This window comes from Phyllobates terribilis, unplaced genomic scaffold (genome assembly GCF_046119375.1).
Source record: "Phyllobates terribilis strain yellow unplaced genomic scaffold, ASM4611937v1 Scaffold_4__5_contigs__length_816908805, whole genome shotgun sequence".
NCBI lineage: Eukaryota > Metazoa > Chordata > Amphibia > Anura > Dendrobatidae > Phyllobates > Phyllobates terribilis.
Genome location: NW_027362764.1, coordinates 605,230,515 through 605,242,527, shown reverse-complemented (window position 1 = coordinate 605,242,527; position 12,013 = coordinate 605,230,515). Strand labels below are relative to the sequence as shown.

Sequence of the window (12,013 nt, the reverse complement as noted above, 5' to 3'; positions counted from 1 at the left end):
TTGTGATGTAGCAAAACACAAAAAAATGCCAAGGGAGTGAATACTTTCGCAAGCCACTGTATCTATCTTAATATTGTATAAATGAAAATGGTGTCTCACCCTGCAAAAAATTGGCCCCCACATAGCTCCATCGACTGAAAGATAAAAATGTTATGGGTCTTGGAAAATGACAACACAATCCAATTTTTTTTTTTTTTTTTATTTACAAATTACCAATCTTTTTTACCACTAAAATAATAAAAAAAACTTGAACAAGTTTGATATTGCCATAATCATACTGACGAGAAGAATCCTATTGCTAGGTCTTTTTTTACCACACAATATACATTGTGAAAACAATTCCCAAGAAACAACTGCATATTTTTTCTCAATACCTCCGCACTTGGAATTTTTTTTGCCATTTTCCAGTACATTCTGTGGTAAAATGAATAGTGTCGTTCAAAAGCACAATACCTCTCACAAAAAAAACAAACCTTCATAATGTGTGGATAGGAAAAAGTATGGCTTTTGGAAGAAGGGAAGTAAGAACGAAAATGCAAAAATGGAAATTGGCCATGTTGGGAAGTGGTTAAAAAAGGTACAGATTTAGAATAAGGCGCAAATGAAAAACTGGTTAAAAACTCCAAAAACTAGACAAGAGGAAAAAATGTATTAATGAATGAATTAAAGGCTCCCTTTAAGTCAAAGTAAACGGCAGCTACGGTATATGTTTTTCTGATCTACCTAGATTTGATATGGCAGCTTGCCTCGCCATTGTGGAGTGTTGTACCTTTTTTTCACATGGATTCCTGAGACGCTTTCAGTTTTTTTCCAGTAGTAAGACCGTATAATACCTGAAGAATTTATTTGTAGTATGAATAATTAAAATAATTGGGATTTGCTATTTTATTATTTTATTATCTTTACAATGGAACATGTATGTGTGTCAATTTCAGAATTCAGAGAAAGCTGGATAAAAATGGATTGATTAAAGATTTTATTCAAGCCTTGGAGCAGCTGTCAAGTCCTGGACAGGTTTTACAGGTGAGAAGAATGGACTGTGAGGATATTGTTATTCATGTTGTTGTTTTAAAGTAGCATTAATCCCTTCCCTTCAAAGTCCCCTTTAGCTTTTAAGCAAACCATTTTTTCTCTTTTTTTTTTCTTTTTATTGTTGTATTCCATTTTTTTTTATAATTTTGGAAAGGAAGTCTGCAGCCCAAACAGACATTATAAGCTAAGCAGGTAGCCTTGTAGGGGATATAGCCTCTATACAAATCACACCTTTATTGTTCTATTGCTGCCTCCATTCTGCAGAAACTGAAGTTTAATCAAACTTGCTAATTAGGCTGTTCTGTGTGTGCACCTGTGCTGTGGCCAAGCGGCTCGATAGGACCAGACAATACGATTGGTGTAACCTGTGCAGCTGCACAGAGGCCCAAGAGGTGAGAGGGCCACTACCACCTCGAAAGCAGGTGCGATTCTACATTATGATGAGCTGTTGGACTGCAAAGGGCCCACATATTGTTTTTGCACACGAGCCCTCTTAGGTTTGTGTCCACTTGTGAGGCCAGATATGTTTTACTCTGAAATGCTGGGGCATTTCAGAGACAACAACATAGTTTGAAAAGCTGGCCGGCCGGGGACCATAGGTAAAGACTGGACTAGTCCAGTGCTGCCTCACTTCAGTTGATTGACAGGTCACTCATTAGGAATACTCATGAAACAGACCTATCAATTAACTATAGCGATGTGGGGAGAAGCATTACATTGTTTTGGTCGCGGAACCAGTTGTACAACCGTTTTTCCAAAGTTTCCCAGGAGCTGTTTTTCAACCCAACAATTCCAGGCTGCATGTTGCATGTCCTACTGTGAGCAGCCATTGTGGCCTAAACATATTACCATGGCCTGCCGCATCTCCGGACTTGTCTTCCATCAAGCACATCTGGGGCACCATTAGTCGGCAAATCGAGATGTTTTGGAAATTTTGTTCCCATTTTTTCATCAATTGCATATCATTATAATGCCATGCCTGACTCCAGCACGCCCCCTCATCAAGACCAGCGTGAACAATGCCGGTCTTGATAAATTGGGCCTAACGTGTGCTGTATAGGTTCACTCTCTTGGGCAGCCGCTTGAAACACGAAGCCACTGGGTTTTTATGTCATAAACTGAAAAAATGTAATTTCTACTAGTTTCACAGTAGCGAAAACAAAACTATAAACACATCTCTAGCCTTGTCCAAGTGCTAACTAAACAATACAGGCTCTGGTGACTTAAGACACAGCTGTGCTAGTTCCAGTTCGGTCATACAAAACCGTTGTTGTCCATTGCAACCAATGATACTTGCAGTTTAGTGTACACGACCTGTGCAGTCTCTTCTCAGAGAGATGGTGGCTTGTCTCTCTCCAGCTCGAACACAATCCACTCTGCTCAGCTTTCCCCAGCTGACTGACCAGTGAACACATGGACTGCTTCTAGTCATGGCTATCCAGGTACTAATTAGGTACTGTAGTACTAGGATTTAACGCTTTTGGCTTTTCTACAGTGCACATATCCTTATATCCTGTAGGGCCTGAGATTTCTATTATTGGGCATATTGCAGCCCAGTCCCTACTTATGTGTTAGTCCACATCATTCCCGGCAGATGATGGCTGATTTAATAAGCCATAATATGGCTTTAACAGCTGCAGATGTAGTAGCACACCACCTGTGGCTGTTAACCTGTTAAATTCTGCTGTCAATCTCTGACAGTGGCATTTAACACATGCCTGCAGTGGGGCGAATCATTCCACTTGCCCATAGGCGCTCCCGTGATTTGATCGCGGGGCACTAATGGGTTGCCATGACAGCCGAAGGCCTGCTGTAGGTCTTGTCATGATGATTCTCCTGTAAAACCAGCCTTCAGCTGGCGTTCATAGGAGATTGTGATTTTCACTATACATATGTATAGTACAAGCGATCAGACAATCACAGCTTCAAGTTCCCTAAGGGGACTATTAAATACAGTAAAAAGTTTTAAAAAAAGTTTTCTAAAATAAGAAAAAAAAACACAAGTTCAAATCATCCCTCTTTTGCCCCATTAAAAAAAAATATATACATATTTGCATTCGTAAAAGTTCGAGCTATCAAAATTAAATACATTCGGCAAACGGTGTAACGATAAAAAAATCAAAACCCCAGAATTCAATTTTTTTTTTCAAAACATCTTATCTACCCCAAAATGGTTTCAGTAAAAACGTTAGCTCAGGCTGCAAAAAAATAGCCATTACACAGCAATATATCCCGAACATTGAAAGCATTACGGCTCTTGAAAATGATGGCACAAATAATTTTTTTTTTTTCCAAAATGTTTCTTTTACCACTTAAATAATAAAAAAACTATACATGTTTTACAGTATAGTAAACATGGTAAATAACCCCTCCCCCCCAAAAAAAAAAAAAAAAATTGTGAAATTTCAACGCACTTGGAATTTTTCCCTGCTTTCCAGTGCATCACATGATGATAAAATGAATCATGATATTCAAAAGTACAACTTGTCATGCAAAAAACAAGCCCTCCTATGGTCATATGGATGGAAAAATAAAAAAGTTTTGAAGAAGGGGAGGAAAAAATGGAAAATCGCCTGGCGGTGAGGGGATAAGGTGACTTCTTATAGTCTTCATGTGCATAACATGTGTAAATGTATTTGGCTCCTGCCCTTATGCTTTTATATTTTTTTGGGACCTTCTGTTTTAATTTAGTATGGTACAAATAATATTGTATGATAAAGATGTACTGGCCTACATTTATCAAAAATTGTGTAATTTACACCAAAATTTTAGTGTACTTCAACTCCGCCACTGCATATTAATTAAAGGGAATCTGTCACCACATTTGACCTATGCAAACTATTAATATGGGCATGTAAGGTTATAGACTGCTGAGGAGAGTGATCCCTGTATGTCTCATATCAGATGTCTATAAATGATCTTTTATCACTTTATATAAATGACCTCTTCCAGGCTGTGGGGAGGACGCTGTCTGGAAGAATACGCCGCCTCTAACGCTTATTTTACATGAAGAGGGAGTTACCAGTGTGAGACAAGTAACTAACACAGAACAGGAGAAATTAACTTTGTCTTCTTGCAAACACATCTTTTGCTTCTCTCTCAGCTCTGGTGTATTGCGACAATATTGCAACAATAAATAGCTGAAAAAGAGAGGAAGTAATTGAAGTGCAAATGGTAAAAATATAGTAATCTTTATTGGAAAACATGATAAAAACAATAAAATATAGTAAAAAGATAGACAATACAACAGAAAAATACATGGCATACAATACCTACAGTGGGAAAAATAAGTATTTGATACACTGCCGATTTTGTATCTTTTCCCACCTACAATGAATGGGACAGGTCTGTAATTTTTATCGTAGGTACACTTCAACTGTGAGAGACAGAATCTAAAAATAAAATCCAGAAAATCACATTGTATGACTTTACATAATTAATTAGCATTTTAGTGCATGAAATAAGTATTTGATACAATAGAAAAACAGAACTTAACATTTGGTGCAGAAACCTTTGTTTGCAATTACAGAGGTCAGACGTTTCCTGTAGTTCTTGACCAACTTTGCACACACTGCAGCATGGATTTTGGCCCACTCCTTCATACAGATCTCTCCAGATCTTTCAGGTTTCGGGGCTGTTGCAACATTGAGTTCCAGAGATTTGCTATTGGGTTCAGATCTGGAGACTGGCTAGGCCACTCTATTACCTTGAAATGGTTCTTAAAGAGCTATTTCTTAGTTGCCCATGCTGTATGTTTCGGGTCATTGTCATGCTGGAAGACCCAGCCATGACCCATCTTCAATGCTATTACTGAAGGAATACCATAAGTTGTGGATGCAAGAAAGTGCCAATGATTCCACGCTCCTCCGGGTCAAAAGAAGGGATGCAATACCCAGTACTTGGTTAAGTGTCCATTTATTTAGAAGCTAAAATCAGACGCGTTTCGTGGACGTCCTGTCCTCTTCATCAATGCATAGCTTGTGTCAGGTATAGCAAGGAGTGGACATATATATACAAAAAATGTGAAAAAAACTGGCGCCAAAACAAGGTGGCCATTAAGGCAGAAAATCGATAAAAAGGCATAAATTTGAGTATCCATCAATGTATATATGCGTCGGGAATAAAATGTTGTTAGTATGATTAAAAAATAATTAAGAACCGATATAGTTCAATGCAAAAAAATAAATAATGAAAAAAAATATATATATGAATAATTCCTGAAGTGGGAATTGAACCTGTTGTATTGCGATCAACTGGATTGTGTTTAGCTCCTAATCATGGTGCAACCCTCTAAGCCACGGGTGCTCATGTATATTGAGACTGATCTTGTTCTGATAGGAAGTAATAAACGAATATTAAAAGCTATATCTAACTTATATGTACCGTACATACTAAACAAAATAAAAATGTATGTCAAGATCCAAAAGACAGTGCCTAAGAAGAGAATGTGTCTTATTGGAAGATACATATTAAGAAATGTGCCAGTTACCCTTGTCTCTATTATACCGCCCAAATGCATGAAATGTGTACTCACATACAATCAATTGTTCCCCCAATTTTTTTTTTTTTTATTCTTCTTATAATAGAATATGTGATCATATCTGCAACCAGAATTATTTGCAGAACATTAATGATTTCTTTAGGAGTGTGTCCGTATTACCGGTGTAGTACTAGAGAATAGTCATGCACATTAATGTCCACTAGGTGGTATGATGAGCACTGAAAGTATCCTAGGGAATGGTGCAGACTACTGGAAACAGAATGCAATGATCAGAAGAAGAAAAGGAAACTTAACTCGGTCAAAACCTGGATCGGGACAGTGGATCAAGAATAAGCCAAGACATATGTTCCTGACCATGTAGAGGTACTGTAAATTATATTTGCCAGTACTTTCAAATTAAAACCTCTGATATTTCATTGAGACCCCAAGGTTTCAAAGTATTTAGTTGATATATCCAGTATATCTCTTTCCTATTGAGTCACTGAATTCTATTGGGAGTGGTGCACAGAATGTGCTCTATGGGCATGATTTTAAGACACCCAAAGTCTTTATTGTGATGGATTGCCATATGACGTGATAAACCATGTTTTAAAAAACCTGTAGCAACATTGTGCCTATGAGAATTTAGTCTTTTATGAAAGGGTTGCATAGTTCTACCGACATATTGCTTGAGACACGTGCATTCAATCAGATATATGACAAAATCAGTGTCACAGGACATATTACTATTTATTTTCAACCGGAAATATATGTCTTGGCTTATTCTTGATCCACTGTCCCGATCCAGGTTTTGACCGAGTTAAGTTTCCTTTTCTTCTTCTGATCATTGCGTTCTGTTCCCAGTAGTCTGCACCATTCCCTAGGACAGTGATTTTCAACCAGTGTGCCGCGACACATGGTGGGGTGTGCCGCGGGGAAAGTTCCCCAAACTATGGTGCCCCCTGTGTTTTGTTTCCCGGCAATGCGCTCGATGCGCAGTCACGCCTTCTTACAATGTAGGAGACGTGTACAATAACACATGCGCAAGCTTTGAACCTCGCGTGACTTAATGACGTCACCGAGGCCGGCGCGTCATCCTGAGAGCGGAGAGAATCTCGCATTTGCCCGCCGCCAAGGTAATGCCCGCCAATAATGCTGACTATATGAGCTTTTGCTTGAGTATATGAACTGTTGGCAGAATACTCAGCATATGAGCTGGTACTTTTAGTACTCCAGCAGTATACTGCATATAACAATGAGAAATGTAAAATGAGAAATACTATAGTCATGAGGCTGGAGTACTACAAGTACCAGCTCATATGCTGAGTATATGAGCTGGCACTTGTACTCTGGCCTCATGGCCATAGTACTTCTCATTGTACCCCTTTATATTGCAGTATATGAGCCACATAATAATCAGCACCATATACTGTGGCGCTGTACAGTGCACATCACCACAGTATATGATGCTGATAATCATGTGCTCATATACGTGGGACTGTATTTATGAGGTTACATGGGATTGAATATATGAGGGGGTTATCCTTTTTTATTTCACTTTTTTAAAATAAATAATTTATTGAAAGGACCTCTGCCAGGCATATTTCACTCTTGAGGGCTAAAAAAGTAGCTCTTGTGGTGGTAAGAAGCTGATTTAAAACCCCCAAGAGTGAACTCCGTGAGAGTTGTATGTATGGAATAATAAATGATATTAGTACCGTTCTTCAGCAGTCATGTCCTGCTTGAATTGACTCTAGTGGCGTAGCACTTGGTAGCCGGCTCTATTCTACTTATAGAGAAAGCTGAGTGCTACGTCACTAGTGTCAATTCAAGCAGGAAATGCAGACCGTAGTAATAGAAGTTATTATCACACACATACAGCTCTCGTGAAGTTCACTCTTGGGGGGTTTAAATCAGCTTCTTGTCACCACGAGAGCTGCTTTTTAAGCCCTCAGGAATGAAATATGCCTAGCAGAGGTCCTTTAAGTGTGGCAGATAATGTAATACTCTTCTATTTTAGTGTGTGGCTGCGCACACTATCTCAGCAGTGATTGAGAAGTATTTGAGAATGGAAAAGGCAAATGCCGAACAGGACCCTGGACACAATTCTAACCCAAATGAAGGCCCTAGTATGAGAGTTCGACAAAAGAAAAAAGACAAGACGGTGAGCTCAAGGCAATACAGTGAAAGCTATCTTTCATTTGGATTTACTTCCACTGGGGATGCGACAGCACCAACACCACTGTGCTTGGTGTGTGGTGAGAAGCTTTCCAATAGCGCTATGGTGCCAAGCAAACTTAAACGCCATCTCCAAACGAAACACCCTTCCGTTCAAAATAAACCGATGGAGTATTTTGTACGCTTATGTACAAACAATGAGAAAGGGGCAACTTTTTTGAGAAAAAGCACAAAGGTAAATGAGAGAGCCCTCAAAGCTAGCTACCTTGTTGCTGAACTCATAGCTAAATGAAAAAAGTCCCACACTGTGGCAGAAACATTAATACTACCAGCTTGTAAAGCTATTGTAAATGAGATGCTTGGCCCTGAAGCAGCTAAAGAGATAGCTAAAGTGCCTCTCTCTGATAACACAATTGCCAGACGGATTGATGACTTGTCTGCGGACATTGAAACAGTTGTTTTGGAAAAGGTGCGCATCAGTAAGAAATTTGCCTTGCAACTTGCTGAGTCGGCGGATATCAGTGGACATTGTCAGTTGTTGGCCAATGTGCGTTTTGTGGATGGTGAAGCCATTAGAGAAAACTTCCTATTTTGCAAGGCACTGACAGAAAAATCAACAGGAGAGGCAATATTCCAAGTCACATCGGAATATCTTGATAAAGGTGGACTTACATGGGAAAACTGCACAGGTGTCTGCACTGATGGAGCCGCAGCCATGGTCGGGCGCATCAAAGGCTTTGTAAGTAGGGTTAAAGAAAGAAACCCAGATGTTCTTGCTACCCACTGTTTCTTGCACCGTGAGGCCCTCGTTGCAAAGACCTTACCAGCAGATCTAGCTCCTGTGTTGGATGATGTTGTGCGCATAGTGAACTTTGTGAAGACGCGACCTTTGAGATGTCGCTTATTTGCGTCTTTGTGTACAGAAATGGGAGCGGAACATAAAATCTTATTGCTCCACACGGAGGTCAGGTGGCTGTCACGCGGCAAAGTGCTGGCCCGTGTGTATGAGTTGCGAGAGGAACTTAAAATATTTCTTACAAACGAGAGGTCCGATTATTCAAAGCTGCTTGCAAGTGATGAGTGGTGTGCAAAGCTGGCATACCTGGCTGATATATTTCAATATCTGAATGAACTAAACACACGGATGCAAGGTCGAAATGAAAACCTGCTTACAAGCACTGATAAAATGAACGGATTCCGTTTAAAGGTGCAGCTCTGGCAACAACATGTGCAGGGTGGCAACCTTCAGATGTTCCCACTCACCGAGAAACTGCATGATGACAATACTGCTGCAATGTGTGAAGCGATTGGCAGACATTTGAAAACTCTTGAGGAGAAGTTATCGTTCTATTTCTCTTCAGCCTTCACAGAATGCCTTGACTGGGTTAGGGACCCATACAGCTCATTATCCGTTGCTGGAAAGGACATGACTTTAAAGGAGCAAGAGGAACTCGTTGAACTGAAGCAAGATCGCAGTTTAAAGCTAAAGTTTGCTGATCTTCCTTTGGACAGTTTTTGGTTATCTGTTGCCAAGGAGTTCCCCATTCTGGCCAACAAAGCTATTTTGACATTGCTCCCATTTTCAACCACATATCTATGTGAGCTGGGCTTCTCAAGCTTGACTGCGATAAAAACTAAAAACGGAGAAACTGAGAACTGTTGAGGAAGAGCTTCGTGTGTGTCTTTCCACCATTCCTGCCAGGATATCCCTTTTGTGTTTATCGAAACAGGCCCAGGTTTCACACTGAGTGAGTAAAATAAATTTAGAATCTATATTATTAACTATATGTATAATATGACTGTTTTAGTGTCATTTTGTGCTATTTTGGTTGGTGGTGTGCCCCAGGATTTTCTAAGTATAAAAAGTGTGCCGCGGCTCAAAAAAGGTTGAAAATCACTGCCCTAGGATACTTTCAGTGCTCATCATACCATCTAGTGGACATTAATGTGCATTACTATTCTCTAGTACTACACCGGTAATACGGACACACTCCTAAAGAAATCATTAATGTTCTGCAAATAATTCTGGTTGCAGATATGATCACATATTCTATTATAAGAAGAATAAAAAAAAAGAAAATTGGGGGAACAATTGATTGTATGTGAGTACACATTTCATGCATTTGGGCGGTATAATACAGACAAGGGTAACTGGTACATTTCTTAATATGTATCTTCCAATAAGACACATTCTCTTCTTAGGCACTGTCTTTTGGATCTTGACATACATTTTTATTTTGTTTAGTATGTACGGTACATATAAGTTAGATATAGCTTTTAATATTCGTTTATTACTTCCTATCAGAACAAGATCAGTCTCAATATACATGAGCACCCGTGGCTTAGAGGGTTGTACCATGATTAGGAGCTAAACACAATCCAGTTGATCGCAATACAACAGGTTCAATTCCCACTTCAGGAATTATTCATATATATATTTTTTAATTATTTATTTTTTTGCATTGAACTATATCGGTTCTTAATTATTTTTTATTACATGCTAACAATATTTTATTCCCGACGCATATATACATTGATGGATACTCAAATTTATGCCTTTTTATTGATTTTCTGCCTTAATGGCCACCTTGTTTTGGCGCCAGTTTTTTTCACATTTTTGTATATATATGTCCACTCCTTGCTATACCTGACACAAGCTATGCACTGATGAAGTGGACAGGATGTCCACGAAACGCGTCTGATTTTAGCTTCTAAATAAATGGACACTTAACCAAGTACTGGGTATTTCATCCCTTCTTTTGACCCGGAGGAGCGCGGAATCATTGGCACTTTCTTGCATCCACAACTTATGGTACTCGGACCCTTGAGGTTTGGTGTCTTGTGCAGCACTCCACTATACCATCATATGAGTTGTGCATTTCACAACTCACCAAGGTGAGCATCCTTTTTCCTTTATACCACTACTTGTCTGGGTAACAGCGCTATTGGCACCCCCTCTCCATCTTATTGCAGATTACTGAAGGAAGGAAGTTGTTGACCAAAATCTTGCGATACATGACCCCATCCATCCTCCCTTCAATACGGTGCAGTCGTCCTGTCCCCTTTGCAGAAACGCACCCCCAAGGTATAAGGTGTCCCCCACCATGCTTCATGGTTGAGACGGTGTTTTTGGGGTTGTACTCATCCTTCTTCCTCCAAACACGGCGAGTGGAGCTGATACCAAAAAGTTCTATTTTGGTCTCATCTGGCCATATAACCTTTTCCCATGCCTCCTCTAGATCATCCAGATGGTCACTGGTGAACTTCAAACGGGCCTGGACATGTGCTGGCGTAAGCAGGGGAACCTTATGTGCCCTGCAGGATTTTAATCGATAATGGCGTTGGTATGTTGCTAATGGTAATGTTTGAGACACTGTTCCCAGCTCACTTCAGGTTATTGACCAGGTCCTCCCGTGTAGTTCTGAGCTGATTCCTTACCTTTCTCAGGACCATCCTTATCCCTTGAGGCGAGATCTTGCATGGAACCCCAGACCAAAGAAGATTGACAGCCATCTTGTGTTTCTTCCATTTTCTAATAATTGAACAGTTGCCTTTTCACCAAGCTGCTTGTCTATTGTCATATAGTCCATCCCAACCATGTGCAGGTCTACAATTTTGTCCCTGGTGTCCTTAGACAGCTCTTAGGTCTTCGCCATGGTGGAGAGGTTGGAGTGTGATTGAGTGTGTGGACGGGTGTCTTTTATACAGATAACGAGATCAAACAGGTGCAATTAATACAGGTAATGAGTGCAGAGTAGGAGGGCTTCTTAAAGAAAAACTAACAGGTCTGTGAGAGCCAGAATTCTTGCTGGTTGGTAGGTGATCAAATACTTATTTTATGCAATAAAATGCAATTTAATTATGTAAAAATTATACAATGTGTTTTTTGTATTTTTGTTTTTAGATTCTGTCTCTCACAGTTGAATTGTACCTACGATAACAATTACAGACCTCTCCATTCTTTGTAGGTGGGAAAATGTGCAAAATTGGCAGTGTATCAAATACTTATTTTCCTCTTTGTATAAATATTACCTAATGTAGGAAGTACAAGAAAACTTATCCTCAGCCGCAGAGAACATAAAAATATTTCATGCATAGACACATCATGGATCAAAAGTGACTCCTAGTGGTCAGATGCACAATTGCAGTTCATGCAATAAATATTAATATAAATATAAAATACAGCAATGTGGATGCAAAAATTGACACCTAGTGGACAAGAAGATATTTGCAATTATGCTGTGATGAAGAGGTAAATATGTAGCTACCTACAGAGCAATGTGCAATCAGTGACTAAAATGATTGCAGGAAGCAAAACATACT

The 12,013-nt window shown here is 39.5% G+C and overlaps 1 protein-coding gene across 1 annotated transcript in view; it reads left to right on the top strand.

Moving 5' to 3' along the window:
- PRKDC (protein kinase, DNA-activated, catalytic subunit) overlaps positions 1–12,013 on the top strand; it is a 427,433-nt gene that overhangs the window by 357,012 nt on the left and 58,408 nt on the right. The window contains exon 75 of the mRNA XM_073679277.1: positions 936–1,023. Within this exon, the coding sequence (XP_073535378.1) occupies positions 936–1,023 (88 nt within the window). The remainder of the gene's footprint in view (positions 1–935; positions 1,024–12,013) is intronic.